This window comes from Pseudorca crassidens, chromosome 1 (genome assembly GCF_039906515.1).
Source record: "Pseudorca crassidens isolate mPseCra1 chromosome 1, mPseCra1.hap1, whole genome shotgun sequence".
Taxonomy (NCBI): Eukaryota; Metazoa; Chordata; class Mammalia; order Artiodactyla; family Delphinidae; genus Pseudorca; species Pseudorca crassidens.
This window is the reverse complement of record NC_090296.1, coordinates 15,909,717-15,932,580: the sequence shown is the minus strand read 5'-3', so window position 1 is coordinate 15,932,580 and position 22,864 is coordinate 15,909,717. Positions and strand designations below refer to the sequence as shown.

At 38.1% G+C, this 22,864-nt stretch overlaps 1 protein-coding gene across 12 annotated transcripts in view; it reads left to right on the top strand.

Annotated features, from left to right (window-relative positions):
- The first annotated feature begins 1,069 nt into the window (after positions 1 to 1,069).
- The window catches only part of ZC3H14 (zinc finger CCCH-type containing 14), a 38,285-nt gene continuing 16,490 nt past the window's right edge, over positions 1,070 to 22,864 (top strand). For 4 of the 12 annotated variants that reach the window (XM_067728478.1, XM_067728423.1, XM_067728416.1 and 1 more), the window contains exons 1-9: positions 1,070 to 1,232; positions 1,715 to 1,757; positions 6,691 to 6,805; positions 9,269 to 9,309; positions 9,783 to 9,978; positions 10,333 to 10,762; positions 11,302 to 11,462; positions 11,859 to 11,959; positions 13,195 to 13,350. In XM_067728478.1, the coding sequence (XP_067584579.1) occupies positions 1,197 to 1,232; positions 1,715 to 1,757; positions 6,691 to 6,805; positions 9,269 to 9,309; positions 9,783 to 9,978; positions 10,333 to 10,762; positions 11,302 to 11,462; positions 11,859 to 11,959; positions 13,195 to 13,350 (1,279 nt within the window). In that variant the 5' untranslated portion in view covers positions 1,070 to 1,196. Of the gene's footprint in view, positions 1,233 to 1,714; positions 1,758 to 5,186; positions 5,268 to 6,690; positions 6,806 to 8,113; positions 8,218 to 9,268; positions 9,310 to 9,782; positions 9,979 to 10,332; positions 10,763 to 11,301; positions 11,463 to 11,858; positions 11,960 to 13,194; positions 13,351 to 22,864 lie in introns of those variants that run through there. The other 8 variants (XM_067728468.1, XM_067728459.1, XM_067728451.1 and 5 more) reach the window with 4 other exon arrangements.

Here is a 22,864-nt window from a genome sequence, read left to right as displayed (position 1 = left end):
ATGCTTTTGTAATGTAGGTCATTAATTAATTTTATCCTTCAAATATTTAATAAGTGCTTACTATGTGTCTAGCGTCCCAAAAGAAATTCTGGAGAAATACAGACCTACAAGGAGTTTATAATTTTGTTAGAGAGAACAAACGCACATGTGCACACACACATGCACGCAAATGAGATGAACATTACAGAAAGGATAGTGTCATACTAGTAGCTCCCACATAGACGTTATAGTAATTCCGAAGAAAAAAAGGATTCTATGAGATGAAGGACCGTGTGGCCGACAGACCCTAGGTGGCCTCAAGATTTCTGCCGCTGCTGTTTACACCCTTTGTAATCCCCTCCCCTTGAATGCAGGCAGCACCTGTGATTTGCTTGCAGCTAATGAATATGCATGGTTGAAGGATTTTGCAATCTAATTTTGTAATTAAGACCCTAAATCAGTTGATTTGGGGGTCAGGCCCTGGGAGGCCCTGGCTTAATCAAATGAAAGCCTTTAAAAGAAGGACTGGGCTGGGATCCTCTCTTCCCGGGCTTGATGTAGTGAGCAGCCATGTTGGTGAAGCCCTCGGCAAGGAAGTGTGGGCAACATCTCTGACCTGAGGGTGGCCTCCAGACAACAGCCGGGAGAAAGCTGAGGCCCTCACTCATAAACCTGAAAAGAGATTAATTCCGCTTACAACCTAAATGAGCTTGAAGGTGGCTTCTTCCTCGGTGAAGCCTCCAGACTAGAACACAGCCTTCCTGACACCTCAACTGCAGCTTTATGAGACCCTGAGCGGAGAATCCAGCTAAGCTGTGTTCAGATTCCAGACCCATGGAAACCACAAGATGGTAAATGTGTGCGGTAATTTGTTATGCAGCAATTAATAACTAATGATACCACTTCAGGAATTAGCAGATATGGGGAGAGGGGAGTCCTCTCTCTACGCTTACTTTGATTCTAAGGTTTTACCGCGGCTCTCCTCCCGGCCAGTAGAGGTCGCCAGAGTGCCGGCTCCCCGGGCCCGAGTGCGCGCAGGCGCAGGCTTAGGCGCAGGCGCGCTCGACTTGGCTCGAGCCGGTGGGGGCGGGTCACGCAGAGCGCGCGGCCGGGAGCGGCGGTGGTGGGGGCGGTGAGGCTGCGGGCTGGCAGCTGGACTCCGGCTCCCAGTAAGCGGAACCCTTCGCGGTGCTGAGCCCACCGCCGGCCCCGGAGCCATGGAGATCGGCACCGAGATCAGCCGCAAGATCCGGGTGAGGCCCGCGTCGGGCGGGGGCGGGAAGCCGGGCCTCGGCGGGCGGGCGGGCGCGCGGTTGTCAGGAGTAACGGGGGGTGTGGGGCCCGGCCTGGGCGCCGCGGCCTGCTCGTCGCCGACGCTTTTGACTGGCCGCGGGGTCGGCGAGCAGCGTCTCCTCGGCCAGGCCGCCTCGGGCCTGGGCGCAGCCGCGGCCTCAGAGAGCGGGCTCGCGGCTGAAGAAGGAGCCGCCGGGAATCTGAGGGAGGCGTTGGGGTCCCGGCGAGAGCCGCGCGGGGAGCTGGAGGGGGCGCCGCGGGGGGCGCCGCGGAGGAGGGGTTCCGGGGTGGGACTGGGGGGCCCGAGGCGTCTCCCCACCCCCACTCGGGCGCCCGGGGGGCAGGAGGTGTGCGCGCTCGCGAAGTTGCCTCTGCGCTGCAGTCGGTCTGTTTTCCCAGGGCCGCCTTTCTCACGCGCACGATGGTTTTTTTCTTCCCTCAGAGTGCCATTAAGGGGAAATTGCAAGAACTAGGAGCTTACGTTGGTAAGTCTTCTGTTGTTAGCCTAATAGACTTTAGAATTTGCAGCGAATTTAATTTTAGGAATGCATTTTTCCTATCATGCCTTTGACTTTGGAGAGACGCCCTTTTACCTTCGAATCTGATACTCCCTGGTTACTTCTTTTCCGTACTCTTTCCATTGAAAGCTTTATATGCAACATTGTTTTTTTTCCCAGATCCCCTTCTAATAGGGTGTTTTGAAATCGTTTAGCTTCCTCTGTTGAGGCTCTGTCATATTTTCCTTAATATTTGTCTGATTTCTGTTGTTTTTCCTATTTTCTTTCCTCTTGAACTTCATTTTTCAGAATTATTATTTTGCATGTGCATGATGCTGTCTGGCAATTACCTCTCTCGTGGTTCAGTGAGTTTTATTTTCAGATCTCTTTATTTTTCCTGCCCCTTTTTTTCTTACCTCCCGATGGTAATGTGTCTTTTTTCTTTTTATTTTTTTATAAATTATAACTTGAGTGTTTACTCTGGGCCAGGCACTGTGCTTAATTATTGTCGTATATGCATTAGGTCACGATAATCCCCAGGAGAACACTGGAAGGTAAGTGGTAATATCCCCAGTTGTACAAGCAGGGGAACAGGCTTTGGGTGCTTGGCTTGAGCAAGGTTTTATGGATTGAGACCTGCGTCTGTTTGGCTCCAAAGCTGGTGCCTCCTGTAAAAATAATAGCTACCACTTATGATAGTGGTTCTCCAGGTGTGGGAGACCCCAAGGGTCTCTGAAGTCAAAACTATTTTCATATTAATACTGACAGGGTATTTGCCATTTTCACCGTGCTGACATTTGGACTGTGCAAAAGTGGTGAGTAAAACTGCTGGTACCTTAGCCCGAATCAGTATCTCACACCAAACTTTACAAGAAATTATCGTATTCTTCACCACCCTTCCACTTGCAATTACAAAGAAAAAAAAAAAAAGAGGCCAGTTTCATTTATGAATGTAAGTGATGAAGTAAAATATTTTTTTAAACCCTGGCCTTGACTACATCTTTTTAATATGTGGTGTTAGGAAATAGGAAGTACTCATAGTACTTCTGCCATACTGAAGCATGATGGGTTGTCTTAAGGCAAAGAATTCGTGTGATTGAGTTGAGAACTGACCTAGCCACCTTTTTCATGGAATTTTTTTTTCTTTTGTTTTTTTTGGAACTATTTTTTAAAGTTTAGTTGATTTACAATATTGTGTTAGTTTTAAGTGTACAGCAAAGTGATTCAGTTTTACATATATATGTACTTTTTTCAGATTGTTTTCCGTTATAAGCTATTAAAAAATATTGAATACAGTTCCTTTTGCTATACAGTAAGTCCTTGTTGCATATCTGTTTTATTATGGTAATTTATCTGTTAATCACATACTCCTAATTTATCCATCCCCCTCCCCCCTTTTACCCTTTGGAACATCATTTTTAACTTCTAAGAAAGACTAACGGGCTAGTTACATAATTTGGATTTTTGGCAGACATTTTCCTGAAAGTGAGCAAAGGTAAAGAACTAGTAAAGTTTGTTGCCAATGACAAAGTTGAGCTTTCAAATGAAAATCAGAATTTTGGAAAATTTGTCTTCCTCCATAAATTTGACAGCGTGGTGATATTAGCAAATGGTTCTTCTATACTGTATAATGAAATGTATCCGTATGCCAGTGGTTTTTAGCTCAGTGAACCAGTAATTTTTCAAATGACCAATGCATGAATATTTTTAAACTGTACAGGGATAAGAAAGATCCATTAAAAGTGCAGGATGGATCAATGGATTTTCATGTAACAGAGTACAAAAAGGTCATTGATACAGTTTTTAGATTCAGTATTGTTGCTTACCTTCAAGAAACTACCACTCGTTGAGTTTTGGTGTAGTATCACAGGAGAATATCCACATTATCTGAAAAGGGTACTAAAATACCCCTTTTCCTGTTGCATACCTGTGTGAGACCAGATTTTCTTCACATTCTTTTTTTAGAACAACATAAAACAGGTTTATTGTTTATGGCATAGGTGTATTATTTTAAACGAATTAAGAAATCTAAAAATTCTGAGTTGCAGTTTCTAGTATGGTAAATATCAGTAGCTATACGCACATGAATAAAAGCTGTTTGGGATCATCAGTAATTTTCAGTAGTGTAAAGGGGGGCCTGAGACCAGATGGTAGTTTGCCACATACTAATTATTTGTTGTCAGGATTGTTGTAAGACTAACAGATAAGAAAATTGAGGCTCACAGGTTAAAGATGAAGCTGAACCAGGATTGTTTATTCTTTTATTCATTCAACATTTAATGGATGCCAGCTTTGTGCCAAGAACTTGTTTTGGGTCAAAAAGAAATCCACAGAAAACCTACAGTGAGAACTTTAGTAATTCTAGCACATGAAAACATAAACACATATTACTTGGGTCTAAATTCAATCTGATGATTCCTATCATTTATCAGAAACCTCAAACCAAGAATTTTGAGCCTATTAATATTAAAAACCTGGTTACAAGCTTGACGAAGTCCAATGGGAAGTGTAATTGTAGTAAAGATATCATGTATTTTATAGTTTTCAAAATATTTTCATAGAGTTCTATTTGTACCTGAACACAATGCTGGAGTGGGGATGGCAGGTAATTTACTTTTTTACAAATAAAGAAATGGAGTCTTGGGAGGGCTAAATACAGCTGGTCAGCAGCAGATTTAAGACCCAAGAACTCAGGTCTTCTGGGTCGTTGATGTTTCTATTATGGTTGCTTCATAATAGAAACTTGGTGAGTGAACAGAAGGATAGGAGTCACTCCCGTATGCTCCTCTTGAACTCATCTGTCCCAGCTGTTAACATATTAGCACAGCTTCTCAACTTGTTTGTCTCTACTTCTTGACTGGAAGTTTCTTGAGGGCAGAGACTTCATATTGGTTGTGTCTCAGTGGCCTAGCAGAGCACCAGATATTTTCATAAATGTTGATTAAGTGGGTAAACAGGGATCACCATTAGACTATTTGAAATATACATTATTTGTTTACAGTTAGCTACCTAATTATTTGAATGTATAGGCATCATTGTCCTTCTGAAAAGGGTGACTTTCTAATCCCTTTCTTTGTGCAGAAGTACTGGAAACCTTTTTATGGAAACAATTCTTTAGTAAATATTTGAATATCTATTTTCAAGGCATTGAGTGGGATATAAAGATGAGCAGCTGTTTGTTAAGAGTTGATACGGCTTCATTTGTGTTTGTTTAAAATGGAGTACTTTAGTGAGATGGCAGTTATAATTCAGAGCAGTCTTAAATTCACATTTTAGGAAGTATGAACTTGCAGGAACCGTCAACATTTTACTGTTTTTCAGTACATAGATTTCAGATGAACTTGAGAATGCTATTAGAATTCTGTAGGAATGTATCATGAACACTTTATTTTATTTATTTTTTGGCCGTGCCACAAGGCTTGCGGGATCTTAGTTCCCAACCAGGGATTGAAGCACCGAGTCCTAACCACTGGACTGCCAAGGAAGTCCCAGAAACACGTTAGTTTTCATTAGATTCTTATTTCTCATTTTGTGTCTACTGAGAGAACGATGTTAGAATTTCTAACAGCCTTGTTGAAATATAATTGTTATAAACTCCACCTATTTACAGTTTGCTATGTCTTGATATGTATACACCATAATCAAGCTAATGAACATATCCATCACTTCCAAAAGTTTCCTTTTGGGTTTTCCTGGGGCTCTTTTGTATCCTTCCCTACCGTCTGTCCTTGTCCCCACCCTGTACCAGAGCAACTGCTGACCTCATTTACATAAAATTTTATAAAATGCAAACTAATATATAGTGTCAGAAAGCACAGCCTATTTGTTTTCATTACTGACATTATGAGGGAGAAAAACTGTCAAGACTGCCAAAGCACCCCAACTTTGTTTTCCTTTCCTGGGTTACCAATGGCAGCCCATGGTAGGGACACTTTGTGTAAATAAGCTGTGAGGCTTATTTACTAAAGTTGCCAGAAAGCAGTGGAGCCTTTTGATACTTTACAAAGAAAATAACAAATGACTGGCTACTTGTTCTTTTATCTCCTCACATTGAATTGCATGCTTCTAGCAAGTATTCTGATTTCTCTGTTTCCATTTGTAGATAGGGCTTTAGTGTATTTGTGCTTTTCTTGAACTGGATTTTTGATATTTCTTCTTGAAACAAATGTCTGATAGTAGTTCTGAAATGAACCTTTCTGCCTACATAGAAATGTTGTGAATATTTAAGGTATTAAAGAATCTAAAGGAATTTTTTTTGGTAGGGATCAAAGTTCCTGATAAATAGCTTTTGCTTTTGCTTTGGGGTTTTTTTGTTTGTTTTTGGTCCTAGACCTCACCCTCATAATTCACTGTTAGGAGGGTATAAGAATGAAACAGTGAGTTGAGTAGAAATCATTTAACTAATCTTAAGATTAAATTTTTAAAATGATGTATAATTTTGGGGTGGTTTTAGTTTATTTGATGTTGCTGCAAGTTTATTACCCTAATTAAAATCTGCCTTTACCAAGGATAAAGGTGTTCCTTGAGAAATGAGTGTCATTTTGAAACAAACACGCACAAAACTGAACAAAACTCAGTATTATTCTTGAGAAATGTCCAGTATGCTTTCTGGAAGCTTTTCTGAAGTTAATGAGCATTATTAAAAAAGATTAAAGGAAATGAATGCACTCTCAAGTTTGATACCGTAATTCAGAATATCTAGTTATGTAAATATTTATTAGTTATTCCTAGTTCCTGTTCTTCTAGTAATTGAAATACTTATGGAATAAAGAGAAAGAAAGCTATACTTTTTGTCCAGCATAATTCCACTAGAGCTGACATTCTTAGAACTACATCTATATTTTCAAGCACATCAGCTTCAAGTAGAAGAAAATATTAAGGAAAGCATAAAAAGTTTTTATATACTTTTCCTTTTAAATAGATGAAGAACTTCCTGATTACATTATGGTGATGGTGGCCAACAAGAAAAGTCAGGACCAAATGACAGAGGACCTGTCCCTGTTTCTAGGGAACAACACAATTCGATTCACCGTATGGTATGTTTCTGAATATTTACCCCTCAGACCAAAGTTTGGCTCAAGTCAAGAGTAGGTGTTCTGTCTGAAAAGAGGTTCTTGAGAGGAGAGTCAGATTCAGTGTTGTGAGGCAGGTTGTGAGTGTTGAGAGCACAGCCTCTGGAGCCAGACTGCCAAGGTTGAATCCTGGATCTGCCTCTTTCCTTGGTTTCTCCATCTGCAAAATGGGTATCGTAAATCACCTTTATAGGGTGGTTGTGAAAATTAAATAGCTAATACATGTAATGTGCTCACAGCTGTGCCTGGCCCATAACAAGTCCTTAGTATGTGTTGACTGTAGTTAATACGTTTCTTTTGTAAACTTCAGCATGTTATCATTCCTTTCCCTCCACCAAAACCAGTTATAGATGTTTTTTGGACTGGGTTGACTTCCTGAATTGCTTTCTTCAGTCAGCTAACTTAGGAGGCAAGGTTTTTTGACAAAATTTCAAATCAATTTTTTAGTTTGGAGCTTTTTTTTTTTTTTTTTTGGCGGTACGCGGGCCTCTCACTGTTGTGGCCTCTCCCGTCGCGGAACACAGTCTCCGGACGCGCAGGCTCAGCGGCCATGGCTCACGGGCCCAGCCACTCTGCGGCACGTGGGATCTTCCCGGACCGGGGCACGAACCCGTGTCCCCTGCATCAGCAGGCGGACTCTCAACCACTGCGCCACCAGGGAAGCCCAGTTTGGAGCTTTTTGAAGTCTGGAATTTTGAAGTAGGCAACTTTGTGTTCAAATATAAATCAGTATTTTAATTTCCAGTGTCCTTTTTCAAACCACATATTCCTTTGGTTGAGAATACTGACTAAAAGCATGAGATTTAATTTATGAAGGCAGGCCAGGTTCTGGTACCAGGTTTGAGGTAGAGTGAGAGCTGGGGGAGGGTAACGATGTGGCTGAGAACAGAGCAGGAAGGATCATATAAAGGTCCTCACTGGGAACCACCAGTTGCAGCACAAGTTGATAGATGGAGCAAAAGTTGCATGAGCAGTGGCCTGCTTAATTTGAATGGCAAGGGACTGGGAGACCAGATAGGCAATAAGGAGGGATATGAAACTGGTTAACTTGCCTTTAAACCAAAGTTTGTCTTAAAGGCATTTTGGCCCCAATGGGAAACTGTATCCTTTATAACTCCGGTGAAGCTTTCTTGAAATTCCACACAGAATTCTCTGGGTTTATATTACACATTTTTGAAGAACATTGAGTGCAGTGGTTGTTCCTTAAATGTTTTGGTACATACACTCCTACAGTGTGGGTGACCTAACCCACTTATTATGGTTTGTCCCCAGAGTTTACCAAAAGAAGAGAGATCATGGTGCTTTTGACTGGGGAAATTACCATTATCAAGAGTACTGCTTTTTTTTTTTTTTTTTTAAATGCTTCAGCGGTCCAGGTACTTGTTTTGTTTCATGTACGTTTTTTATGACTAGACTTTTGGTTCAACATTTGGATCACTTTGAGTCCCAGTAACGTAATATGGGACATTGACCTAGTAGATCCTTTCTCAGATAACTTGAGGGAGTGCTTTAGACAAATTTCTTAATAAGCAGACTGCCAACTGAATTTGAATTTAAAATCACATTAATTCAACTCTTTCATCTTGCCATAAATTTTATTCTTCACCATGTACTGATAAAAGTGATGGTGTCTCTGTTTTGACACTTTGCTTTCTTAAGTGTTCATTTACACCCGCCACAAACAGACTATTCTGATTCTTTGGAGCCCTGCAATAACTGTATCCTAGGGGATAGTGGCATGTGACTGGGTTCTGGGTGAAACATTATTATAATGAGATATTTCTGGTGTTTTTAGGATGCCTGGCCTCCTGGAAGGATTGTAAGCCAGTTTTGCCTTGTACATAACTACTAAAATAGGTTATATTATAATTAAGGTTGTGGCTTGTTTACAGCATTAGTTTTGAAAACAGTAGTTATAATGAAGTGATATAGTATATTTTGAGATTATTTTTAAAGTTTTTTCACCTCTCAGGATAAAGTTCTTCCAGAAACCATCTAAGTAGATAAAAAATAAATTTAAACTGTGCTTAAAACAATTTTAATAATGTTACTTTACGTTTATGGTATTTTATCTCCTTTTATCTACCTTGAATCTTTAGTTCTTTTGAAACAGAATGATATTCTTTGTGGATCAGCGCTGTGTGGTCAGATGATAATCATTGCCCTTATTTTTGCAGAGGCTAGGTGTTGAAAATAGTGATGAAAAAATAAGATTTTTGATTATTCTACAATATTCATATACAGCCTTTTTAAAAAAAATGTAAAACTTAATTTTAATACTATTTATCCATTAAATTCCATTCAGTACCATCTGTCAGTGTTTATCTGAAGACTAGATCTAAAATGTCATCAAATTTAGAGTCACAGTTGAAATCCAATGTTTCTTGATTAACAGAAGCTTTAACTTTTTTGGTTTTTTTCTTTTAGGCTTCATGGTGTATTAGATAAACTTCGTTCTGTAACAACTGGTAAGGTTCATAAAGATGATGTGTGAGTTTTTGGAATTTGCTATAGCATATGATCGTTTTTCTGAAGTCACTTATACTGCTTTGGGGAAAAAAACCATAAATTTGAAAATGGTAGTTCATTTGAAGTTTTTGAGGAAGCCCACATTTTTATGAATTTAAAAGCAATAAACTTAATATAATTCGAAGGTGATTTGAACAAGGGAAGGGAAAGTATGCAATTTATTCTAAGGAAATAATTATGGATGTGTGCAATGATTTAGCTTCAAGGGTATTTCAGTGTTTTATAATTGAAAATTAAAAGTCCAGTAATAATAAATTAGATATATTATTATATCACTATGTATGGAATAATATTCACCCATTAAAAATGTTGTGGAAGAACACATATTTATTGCTTTAAAATTGGTGGTGAAGAAGGGGAAGTTTCAAAGTAATAAAAATAGCTTCAAGGGACTGTGTGTTTTTCGTTCTAGACCCCTCTAGTCTAAAGTCTTCCGATACCAACATCTTTGATAGTAATGTACCTTCAAACAAGAGCAGTTTCAGTCGAGGAGATGAGAGAAGGCATGAAGCTGCAGTGCCACCTCTTGCAGTTTCTAGCACTAGACCTGAAAAAAGAGAATCTAGGGTTTCTACAAGTTCACAGGAGCAGAAGGCTACTAATGTCAGGTAAGAGTCTTGTGTAGACCTGTGGGCAGGTGGGTGTGTGTATGTGACATTTACATTAGTTAATATGTCTTTAAATTGCTGTTTTCAGAAATTTTTGGAAATGAGGTGGTCATGAGCAGTTTTTTTGAATAAAATAATGAAGGATAAGTCCAAAGTATGATTACCTTTTATATAAAATGTAGTAAGTCAAAGTTTAAAAAAAAGAATGCAATTTCAAAGTAGTTTTTAATGGACTACATAAAGGGATTATCCATACTTTTTCATTACGATGTATCTAAATATCCTTTGAAGAGTTGAAGGTACTGCTCTAAATTGGTAACACACCCTTTTTGGTTTTGTTTTCCTTTTTAACAGACAGACTTATGATGATGGAGCTGCAACCCGACTAATGTCAACAGTGAAACCTTTGAGGGAGCCAGCACCCTCTGAAGATGTGATTGATATTAAGCCAGAACCAGATGATCTCATTGATGAAGATCTCAATTTTGTGCAGGAGAATCCCTTATCTCAGAAAAAACCTACAGTGACACTTACGTATGGTTCTTCTCGCCCTTCTATTGAAATTTATCGACCACCTGCAAGTCGAAATGCAGACAGTGGTGCTCATTTAAACAGGTTGCAGTTTCAACAGCAGCAAAACAGTATTCATGCTGCCAAGCAACTCGATATTCAGACTAGCCGGATATATGAAACAGGACGTTTGTGTGAACCAGAAGTGCTTAACAGCTTAGAAGAGACTTATAGTCCCTTCTTCAGAAACAGCTCAGAAAAGATGAGCATTGAGGTTTGTATATACTTTTAAATTCTGACTCATTAGGCTGAAAATTGTCAGTTCTTAATGCTAAATTGTACATGGAATAACTAAACACATACTGCAAGTTTGTTTTAAACTGATTTCTGTGCTGCTCAACATAATACATCAGTCAGATTTTCCTCTCCACAACTGGCTACAGATACTTTACATCTTGTTTACTTTCCTGGATGCTAACAGTTGAGATAGCTTTAACCTTACCTTATCATTTTGCGAGGATTTTAGGTCAGTATTAGATCCTTCACAGCAACTGCCAGTAAACAATTGAGTAACTCCATTTTATTGGTTTCCTCAACAGTGCTATATGCTGCTGTTTATAAATGAATTAAAGCACTGGTTTTTGTCTTAGCTAAAGGTTGGCTATTGGAGATATTACTTGTATTTTTATAAGAAACCAGGGAAATAGCCCATGAATTCTTAATGTGCTTGGCGTTTTCTTGAAAAGAAGCAAGTATTCTGTAGTAGAATTTTATTTTCTGAGACTAGGTAAGTGGAAATTTATCTGATTGCAGGAAGAAAACTTTCGGAAGAGAAAGTTGCCTGTGGTAAGTTCAGTTGTTAAAGTAAAAAAATTCAATCATGATGGAGAAGAGGAGGAGGAAGATGATGATTGTGGGTCCCGTACAGGAAGCATCTCCAGCAGTGTGTCAGTGCCAGCGAAACCTGAACGGAGGTACCCGAATATGTCTACATTAATTTTTCACCGCCTGGTGGAGTCTTCTGGGTTCCTTGAAGAGGGTATCATGAAAATATAAATTTAATACCATGTAAGACTTTTCCATTGGTTTTTGAGCAACACTTCTATTAATGAAAGAGAAGTTGCCTAAAATTGGAGAAGATTGCAAAGAATATTAAAAACTGTAATATGGGTGGGAGGAAGGTTGATCCAAATTCATTATTTTAAAAAGTTATAAGGTTATAAGGTTCTCATCCAGTTGGCATTTCCTAAAAACTACAGCTAGTCTGTTCCAAACCTAAGAGAAGGCTGTAGTAAAGGTATAATGGATGGCTAGCATGTAAAGAACTCAAATCTAAAATTTAATCAGTATACCTTTCTTAACTATTTTAGACCTTCACTTCCACCTTCCAAACAAGCTAACAAGAATCTAATTTTGAAGGCTATATCTGAAGCTCAAGAATCCGTAACAAAAACAACTAACTACTCTGCAGGTAATTTAAATGTATTATGTTGACATTAAGTAAGAGATTTCTGTAAGTCTTGAGTAAGCTATAGATGATTGCTCCTCAAGTTGTGATAAAATACAGATGCCTGCCAGATGTCAGGACCAAGGTGAGGTTCAGAGAATGATTAAAAGGAGATTTGACCAGTTTGAGAAGCTTTCCCGACTGTCAGTGGAACTTAGTTCTCTGAGCAACTCTAATGCCTTTTACTCCCTCTTTCTAATGTATGTGAAATATATAACGGAAATCTTAAAGGGAGTTTTGATAAATATGAGACTTTTCATATTTATAGCATTAGAGTCAACATTAGATATGAACTTATGTTATTTAAAAGGGAGCAAAATTTGAAAATATTAAGAGCCTGAAATTAGAAAAATTTGTCTAGTATACGAACAGGTTGGTTTCTTTCCTCTCAGTAGAACCCATTACTCTGTGCCCCATGTGCTATAGCCAATATGTAAAATTTTCTGTTAATAAGCTGTGATGATTACCCACTCTAAATTTTTAAATTTTATTTTTGCTATGGATTTGATGACTGTTCTTTTCGCATTGTTCTGCTTTTCTATTCTCCTTTGCATCTTTTTATATGACCGCTTTCTGAAGTGAAATAAACTGTAAGCTACCAACTTTTGAGCCTGATCGTCACCTGTCCCCTTGCTTCTCCTCATCCCTAATTTAACCCTGAACATAAACAGCTTTTGGCTTATAGGGTAAGGATTATCAGGCAAAGGCCAACACTTGACATAACAGTTCATCTGTTTACATTTTCTTTTTTGGTCTGTCAGCAATATTGAGTGTTTACAATGATGAGAAATTCAGACTTATCACTGTGACCTTAATTTCCTGCTTTTGTCATTGGAGAGTTTTCCAAGTTTTTTGAGAGATAGCATTGAAATTCTTTCTTCACCTAGGTTATCTAGATTACAGTTTGAAATTGTTATAGAACCATGAGGCAGAACCCAGACTACATTTGGTTAAAAATGAATACATGTGTGCTGCAGTGTATTTATGGCATGTAGTTTAAAATGTATAAATGTTGTTTACATAAGTATGGGTAACTGAGTCATAGAATATTATAAGGAAAAATGAGGTGTCTATGAATTGTTTCTAACTCCTCATATTCTAAACCCAAGGAGGCATTTATATTTAATGTGATATTCACTGTTGAGTTTTGAAATATTACTTCATTTGGATTTCCATCTTTTTTGCTTTTTATATAAAAGTCTCACAGAAACAGACACTTCCAGTTGCCCCCAGAACTCGAACTTCTCAAGAAGAATTGCTAGCAGAAATGGTCCAGGGGCAAAGCAGGGCCCCCAGAATGAGTTCCCCCATTAAAGAAGAGGAAACAAAAGGAGATAATATAGACAAAAGTCAAGGTAATAATTTAAATGATATTTCATTGCCTATTACACTTTTTTCATGAGGCATTAAGTATTTTCCAGTGGGTATTTATGAAATGTTGGTTATACTATGAGAAAAGGGCTTATTAATAGGCCCCCAAATAGAATAAGGGACCATGAGGAAAGTCTGTACCTACACTTTTTAGAATTTAAATCTTATCATTAGGGAAATTTTTAGTGTTCTCAGAAGTGGAGAGAATAGTGCAATGAATTCCCATGAACCCAGTCACCTAGCATTAATAATTGCCAGTCTTTAGAAAGCTTCTACTTAAAGATACATAGATACCTACATTCTTCCTTTTCTTCTTTTTGTTAATCCTACCCCTCTTCTCTTGAACTTGAAATCTTTAAATCTCCCCTCTCTGAGCATCCTGTCTCTGACCTGCCAGAACTGCCTTATTGTCCCAGTGATACTACTTTATCCCCTTGTGCCTGACATACTTCCAGCTGATCTTTCTGCTTCCTTTCTCTCAACCTCCCACCCCCAACTCTTGCACAGACTCTCCTGTCTGAAGTGTGACTCTGATCATGTGACTCTTCTGTGAGAGCATTTATAGCTTCTCTTCCTACTGTGCATTATCTAGGACTGATGTCATCAGCTTGGCCTTTAGGCAGCTTGTGGTCCCTGGGCCTGCCCAGCCCTTCTCCACTGCTCTCCAACCTGTTTCTTCTGTTCCCATCAGGAAAGAGTCTAGTTCTTTTCCTCTTCTACTGAGATCTGATTAAAAAACTCCACCAAAACTGTATGCTCGTCATGACTTAATACTTTTACAGTGCTGGAATACATTTTTTCATTCCTCCTCAGCTGTGTCCTTTAAATTGTTCCAGGTTCATCTCAAATTTACTTGTTTTGTGAAGCCTTAAGGATTCCATCTTATATTTGTCTGTTCTCTCTTTTTTTAAAGAAGTCTTTGACTATGGTGTGCAATTTGCTGTGTCAGCATTATGTGCAGTTCCAATAAATCATGGACCTGAAAATGGGAAAACCCTTAAAGTAGCCAGTAGGTACTAACTGGGCCAATTTGTGAAGAGTAGTTGGAAACTGGGATTTGAGCTTTAGTAAGGATTTCCAGTGAATTGAAGTCTGTCAAACGGTTTTGAATCTGTGATTTCATGATGGCATTTTTAAGTAAACAGTCGGTCCTTTTGGAGGATAATAGATACTAATTCATTGTCTTGGAAACCAGAGAAATAAAATAATTGAGCATTTATGCTGTCTTTCCTTTAAGGATGGTACCACTGGGTATCAAAGTAGTATAGGAGTTAGTATTTGTTTTTGTAAGTGAAGTTTTATTGGAAGTAAACTATGCCCATTTGTTTATGTATTGTCTGTGGCTGCTTTTATACTACAACCACAGAGTTGAATAGTTGCAACAGACCATAAAGCCCACAGAATTTAAAATAGAAAATGTTTGCTACCCCTTGTGATATAGTAGATGAAGGAAGCATCTTTTAAAATTATTCTAGCTAAGAAGTGAAAACAAAATGATAGAATTCTAGTGGTTTTTCCCAACTAACAGTGAATTAATGAATCTAGGCACTGATAATGGCTACTAAAATGGTTTTTAAAGTGAAAATCAGCCATTTTGTGCCTCCCAATGAAAGAATAAAACACTACCTTAGTCTTGCCAGAGGATTTGAACCTGAGTGATCAAGCCTCTGATGCAACAGTCAGCTTGCAGGAAGTACAGAGGCCAGAGGAATATGTTAATTGCTGCACCATGAGTGTGCAACAGGCAAAGTACCCTCTCTGGGGCACTGTATAGGTCAAACAGCCTGAGAATTCTAGATTAAAAGACTTAAAAGACAAAAGGGGTAAGATTAATCTATAGTGTCTAGGTTCATACACTTGTGTGATAAAATCACAAACTGTAGATATTACTATAAAAGGCGTATGGTGGTTACTTTTGAATAGGACTGATTATATTGGAGTACATGAAGTGGGGCTTGTGGGGTAGCTTATTACATAGTCTGTTTTCTTGATCTGAATGGTGGTTATAAGGGTGTTTTGCCTTATAAGAACTCATTAAACTCTTACTTTTGTGTGGCTTTCTATATCATCGTTTTGTTTTAAAGTAAAAGTTTAAAAAACTGAAAAGGTATCAAGTATCTCTACTGATGAGGACTGTTACTACTCTTACCGGTACCATTTGTTTGCAAGCGTGAAGTGACACACTGCGAAGTCATTAATTAGTGTGCTTACTCACGGTTTTGTAGCTTTGTCTGTGACAGGGTTTTTTTTTTTTTTTTAATTTATTTATGTATTTATCTTGGCTGAGTTGGGTCTTTGTTGCTGCGTGCGGGCTTTCTCTAGTTGCGGCGAGCGGGGGCTACTCTTCATTGCGGTGTGCGGGCTTCTCACTGTGGTGGCTTCTCTTGGTGCAGAGCACAGGCTCTAGGCGCGCGGGCTTCAGTAGTTGTGGCATGCAGGCTCAGTAGTTGTGGCTTGCGGGCTCTAGAGCACAGGCTTAGCAGTTGTGGCACACAGGCTTGGTTGCTCCGCGGCATGTGGGATCTTCCCTGACCAGCGCTCGAGCCTGTGTCCCCTGCATTGGCAGGAGGATTCTTAACCACTGCGCCACGAGGGAAGCCCTGTGACAGGTTTTTAAAAATCTATGCACATGTATTGGCATGAGTTGTTGATAGTGTTCTCTCATCTCTCTGACCTCTGTAGTTTTACTGGGCTAGCCACCTCAAAATATTTTGCTTTTTCTCTTTTTGTCTTGGGTTAATGTGTCACTAGAAGTGTATTTTGTCAGTCTTTTCAAAGGTTTATCATGACAACAATTCTGGCTTTATTGATTCTCTTTTGGTGTGTTGTCTATTTCATTGATTTCTGCTCTTATTTTTAATATACCCATCTATATTTTTCTTACTAATTTATCTTAGCCTGTCCTTTTTATTTTGCAAATGTAAACATTTAAGCTATGAAATTCTCTTGACGTGCCATTTTTGCTGCATGTCACAATTTTTTTTTTTTTTTTTTGTGGTATGCGGGCCTCTCACTGTTGGCCTCTCCCATTGTGGAGCACAGGCTCCGGACGCGCAGGCTCAGCAGCCATGGACCACGGGCCTAGCCGCTCCGCGGCATGTGGGATCTTCCCAGACTGGGGCACGAACCCGTGTCCCCCTGCATCGGCAGGCAGATTCTCAACCACTGCGCCACCAGGGAAGCCCTCACAAATTTTGATATATACATTTTTCATTATCATTTGAATTATCTTTAATTCCCATTATGATCTTCTTCGACCTGTAAGTTATTTAAAAGTGTTTTTAATTCATAGTATATGGAAGTTTTGGGTTTTGTCTGTTAACCTTTTTAATTATATACTATGGACTTAGTTGTACTGTGGTCCGATAATGTGATCTGTGTAATACATACTCTTATGAAAATAGTTAAGATTTAAGGCAGTCAGTTTTGTACGTCTTTCATGTGCATTTTGGAAGAAAGTGGACTCTAATTGTTGAATTGAGAATTTTGCATTTAGTAGACAAAGCTATCCAGTTAATATTGTTCAGATCTTGACCTTGCTGAGTTTTCGGTCTACTTATCGGTGATTGAGAGGGTTTTGAAATTGCCTGTCAGGATGACAAATTTGTCTTCATTTCTCTGTACTTCTGGTAGATTTTGTTTCAGTTACTTTGTGGCTATTAAACTAGGTGCACATATACTTAAAATTATCCTGATGAATTGAATCAGGAAGGTACATCTTCCTGATGAATTGAACCTTTTATCTGTATCTATAATCCTTTATGTACTAAATGATGCTTTTATCTTCAACTCAGTTTTGTCTGATATTAATATAGCTATTTAGTTAGTATTTGCTTCATATATACGTGCTTCATGCATTTTTCAGTCTTCTCTGACCTTGTTAGGCATATGTATCTCTTAACTATCATAAAACTAGATTACTGTTTTAAAATTCAATCTGAGCTTGCTTTTATATGAGTTTAAACCATTCACATATATGAGAATTATTGATGGAGTTGGACTAGTTTCTGTCACCTTTTTTTGGTTTGTATTTGCCTGCTTTCGTTTTTTGATCTTTTTTGTCTTTTTTAAAGATTCATTAATCACTATTGTAATTGTTGTTGGTTGCCCAGCTCTCCTTTATTTTGTACTGTTTTAAACTCTGTTTCTGTTCTTTTATTGGTTACCACTGAAATTTTACCATACAGATTTAATATTCCAGAAGTTAATATTCTGACCCCATCCCCAAACAGTAAATAGATTTTAGAATACCTTAGCTCCAGTTTTACCCCCTCAGACTTTACATTATGTTTCCAGTGTTTCCATTTTGGCCCTTTTTTTAATGGATAAATTGGGCACCATTACTGTTTTACCCAGGCAGTGTTTGTTCACATTTACCTACATATTTATTGTTTTTTTTTTTTCTCATATCACTTGAATGTTATTTGGGGATTGTCATTTTCCAGTATTTTAAAGTATTTTGAAGTGTATTCTTTGGAAGTTTCTTTGGAACAGGTCTGTTGGTGGTAAATTTCCCCAAGAGTCTGTTCACCTACAAGAGTGTTCATTTCTCCTTGTTCTTGTGCAGTAGCTAGCTTTACTGCATACACAAATCTAGGTTAACAAGAGTTATTTGCTCTCATCACCTTGTTTATATTATGCCATTGTCTTCTGGCTTCCATGGTTGTTGAGTGGACTTCTGTTATTCTAATTGTCTGTTGTTCCTTTGTAGGTGATCTGTCCTTTTTCTGGCTGCTTTCAGGATCTTCTGTCTGTCTTTGATGTTCTGCAGTTTCACTACAATGTGTCTAGGCATGGATTTCCTTTTATTTTTCCTATTTGGTATATGTTAAATAAAATTTTATATTTAAAGTAAAATACGGTACATTATGAAATATATGCTCACCATAGAAAATTTGGAAAAACAAAACAAATCATTGCAATACCTGCTGATAGATTAGAAAATAATCAAATAGTATAGAACAATTTAGAATAACAAGTAACATTCTTTGCTTCATTATTTTCCACACTGGTTCTCCTGGAGGCCACCACTTTTAAATGCTTCTGTTTATGACTTTCTTTCATTTTCTCCATGTCTGTAATAATATGCTTATACCGCTGTTTCTTAATTCACCAACTATAGATGTTATGTTTTGATTTCTTGCTACAGTATATCAGTATCTAACTCTCACTTTTCCTTGCCTCCAAGCCCATGTAGTAAATTCACTATTTTTAGTTCATCTACGGATTACTTTTATAATTTTAAGTAATACACCTATTTCTTGTCTGATTAACTGTATCAGTATATTTTGACTCCTGAAAGATAAGGATATTTATGTCCTTTAATTCTTATACATCTTTTCTCATCCCCCCCACTTTCTAAATTCTGTCACCCGTACTTTTATATTGCTGAAGATCTAATTTACATTTTGTTCTGTTTTTCTAGTTACAGTTGCCATGCTTTGTAGATTGACTGTAAAAGTAGAGAACCAGTAAGCAGTGTTTAAATCATTAAGACTCAAAATGCTTCTCAGGGCCAAGTTTACATCATCTTCTAGAGTTCTTCATTTAGGGGTTCCCTAGAGTTGTTTACATTTTTCCCCTTATGTACAGTGTTTTGTTTTTCTTTGATTCTTCTTTTTTTCCCCCTTCTTGCATTGCCTACCTGTATTATAGTCTGAAGGTCTATCATTTTATACTATTAAATCTTTGGGTTTCCCTTTTTTCTTAGGTACCTTCCTCCTAGAGCCTCTGTCCTCTTCTGATCATCCCACTGGTTGCTCTCTAGGTCTGGTTCAAGGCTGTCATCCCAGGATTTACTCCTCCCCCGAGTTTGCTCTGCATTTCCTGGATCCCACTTTATCTTCTCAGTATAGTCTTCTGTTTTGTCACCACATCATGAAGAAACTTATATGGGAGGTAAATTTTTTGAGCCCTTAGAAATCGGAAGTATTTGATACTTCGACTAGGTACAGAATTCTGATCCTCAAAAAACTTTGAAGGCGTGACTTCATTATCTTGAGGCTTCTAATGTTTATGCTGAGAAGTTGGTAGCCCATCTGATTCTTATTCCATTATTAATACTAGGGCTTTTCCTCTGGGGATATTTAGGATTTTCTCTGTGGTGGTTTGTTTTTTTGTCTTTGTTTTTTTTTTTTAATGGAAGTATAGTTGATATACAGTGTTTCAGGTATACAGCAAAGTGATTGATTTATACACACACACACACACACACACACACACACACACACACACATATACTCTTCAGATTCTTTTCCATTATAGGTTATTAGTCTTATGTGTTCTTGATGTCTGAAATCTGCTGTGATAAGTCTAGGTACTAGTTAGTTACTTACGGGCTGGATACCCTGGGCACCCTTTTAATTTGAAAACCCATGCTTTCAGTCTGGGAAATTCTCTTATATTATTTCTATTAAAAAATTGTTCTTTTCATTGTTCTCTTCTTCTGGAAATTCTGTTAGTTGGATGATAAATTTCCTGCCTTGATTTTTCTCCCTTTTCTCTCCTCAATTTTAACTTGATCTTGTTCTACTCTGGAATATTTTCTTGACTTTATCTTCAGTCCCCCTATTTTTTCTTTTTTAAGACAGGCATATTTTAAAATTTCCACAAGCTCTCTCTTGTTCTGTTTTTCATAGTATCTTGTGAATACAGGATCATTTCAAATTTGTCTGAAGAACATAATAAGGTTTTTTTGGATTTTTTTTTTAGAGAATTCTCTTTTGTCCCCTAATGGATAGTTTTCTATCAGTGGTTGTTTGGTGTTTTTGCACTTTCATTTGCAGGCTCTTTTTAAGAAGTCTGGACACGTGGTTACTAGTATAAGAAAAGGCAGTACGAAGACGTACCTAGTGTTGTGGCATGGGCTGTAAGCTTTACTGTGGGCAGGTTTTGTTTTAAATAAAGCAGATAAGGAGCTGCTTTATTGGTCTTGAAATTGCAGAGGAATTTCCCTGGGGGGCCCTTAAACACTCCCACTAGCTGCCTAGATTCTCCCCATATCATTTGCTGAGTTTATTTAGAAAAGAATATTTTTTTAAAAATTAAAAAATTTTATCTTTTAAATGTTTGTGCCTATACACAATGTTTTCTTCCAGATGTCCACATAGCTTGCTCATCTCTGTGAGGCCTTCCCTAGCCCCCCGAGCCACACACTTCCTACCACAATTTTCCTTTTTCTTTTTTTTTGGCCGCGGTATGTGGCATGTGAGATTTTAGTTCCCAGACCGGGGATAGAACGTGTGCCCCCTGCTGTGGAAGCACGGAGTCTTAACCACTGGAGTGCCAGGGAAGTCCCCCAGCCCCCTTTTCTAAAACTTAATTTTTCTCCATAGCACTTATTGCCATCTAATACATATTTTATATTTTCATAGTTTGGATACTTTTATCTAGACTTGGAGCTTTAAATATCATCAACATAAAATGTGTTTTATTTGTTTCTTTTTGAGGCTCATCTCCTTCCCCTCAACCACCACAATATAAGTTCTTTGACTGGGGGGGGGTGGTGGTGGTGGTGTGTGTGTGTGTGTGTGTGTGTGTGTGTTTCATTGCTGTTATCGAGCACCCAGAACAGTGCCTGGCATGTGGTAGGAGCTTAGTAAATATTTGTTGCCTTAATGAATGTGTCACTCCTGCTTGCATCTTACTTGTGGTTCTCCCAGTGTCTCATTTATGGCTTTTTTGCTTGGTCAGTATTTGTGCATGTATTTTCTATTTTCCAGAGGTGGTTGAAATCTCATCTGCTATGATCCCTTCCTAACCCCCATCTCTAAATCAGGGATCTCCAGATTTCTGACCATACAGTTTTTTGTATTCTAAAATTATTTTTCAGTGTGTACGCTAAATGTATGTATTTAGTTTACATATACACACTCAAATGCTCTTATTGATATGTATGTTAGAACAAAGTGGATTATCCTCTTAGAGACCCAATTTGGAATCCATTGCTTTATGTTAAGGATTTGTGCCATTTTTAAGTTCTTTACTTCATTTTTACGGACTCTCCAGAAGGAGAGGCTGTAAATGCATATACTTAATATATCATGTTGGACTGGAATCACTGTGAAAGACTCTTAGTAAAGAGGAGTTTTTGTATTCAGAGAAAACAAGGAAAATTCCCCCTTCGTTCAGCCCACTGCCTTCCTCAGAGGTAAGCACTGCATTTACAGACTGGTGTATGTCTGTAGTCTTGGCATTTTTTTTATATGTATGTACATGTCCATCCTTTCTGTATAGAGTAGAATTATCTGTATATTTATATGTACATATGTATGTCTGTATAAAGGAATTACACCACATGATTTTCTTTGTAACATGTTTTGTTCCATTTAATGTATCATAGAAGTATAATAACCTAGTGATTATGAATACGGGCTCAGGGAGAGAGACCGCTTGCGGCAAACCCGGCTCTGCCACTCACTAGCTGACCTTCACCTTTCTGTGCTCTGGTTTCCCAAGAATATGTGAACTTCCTCTGTTGATGGATATTGACGTTGGAATCTATGGAAGGATCTTTGCTTATTTTGCATTCTAAAGTTGGGCTGGGCCCAACTTTGAAGGGCCCAGGCTTTGAAGCCTCAAATGGCCTCTTTTTAGGCACTTTGTTTCTTTGTGACCCATCCCCTGTTAGAGCACTTTTCTACTTTGCTCACTGAAGTTGTGTTTGCTGCCCAGCTGATTTGCAGGTGGTGCTTGGCTGGGGATTTGCCACTCTTCCTAATATTGACTATACATGTCCTCTGTTAGCTAGTGCTCTTAAAAAAATTCCATGCAACTCTAAAGCCTTGTAAAATTTGAAAATTATTTTCTGTGTAAAGATTTTGAAGAGTTTAGGTTAATTTACAGATGTAATGGAGAAACGAATAAAGATTCTTGTATAAATTTCAGCACTTTTTCTCTGTTCTCTAACTGTGAATGACATCTATTTAACTGGGAAGTCAAAGGCTACAGTTCTTTGTACAAATTCTTTTAGAGAGGCTGTGGGGAGTTGTGTTTACCGTCTTGCATCCTTATATTTTGCACAGCTTATTTGTTGGCTTGGTGAGTAAACCAAAGTAAAAACAACCTTTCTCAAACTAAAGCTGTGGAGAGACATCTGTGATCTTGGATTGGAAGACTTTAATATTGTTAAGATGGTGATACTCCCCAAATAGATCTTGAATTCAACTCAATCTTTGTTAAAATCTTTGCTGGCTTTTTTGTAGAAGTTGGCAAGCTGATTTTAAAATTCACATAAAAATGAAAAGGACTTGGAATAGCCATAACTATTGAAAAATAATAAAATTGGCAGACTTATATTTCCCAAGTTCAAAACTTACTACAGAGCTACAGTAATCAAGACTGGCACTGGCATGAGGGTATACATACAGACCAATGGAATCAAATTGAGAATCCAGAAATGAACCAGTATTCTTATGATCAATTTGAATTTCAGGAAGGATGCAAAGACAATTCATTGGGGAAAGAGCAGTCTTTTCAAAAAATGTTGCTGGACACCTG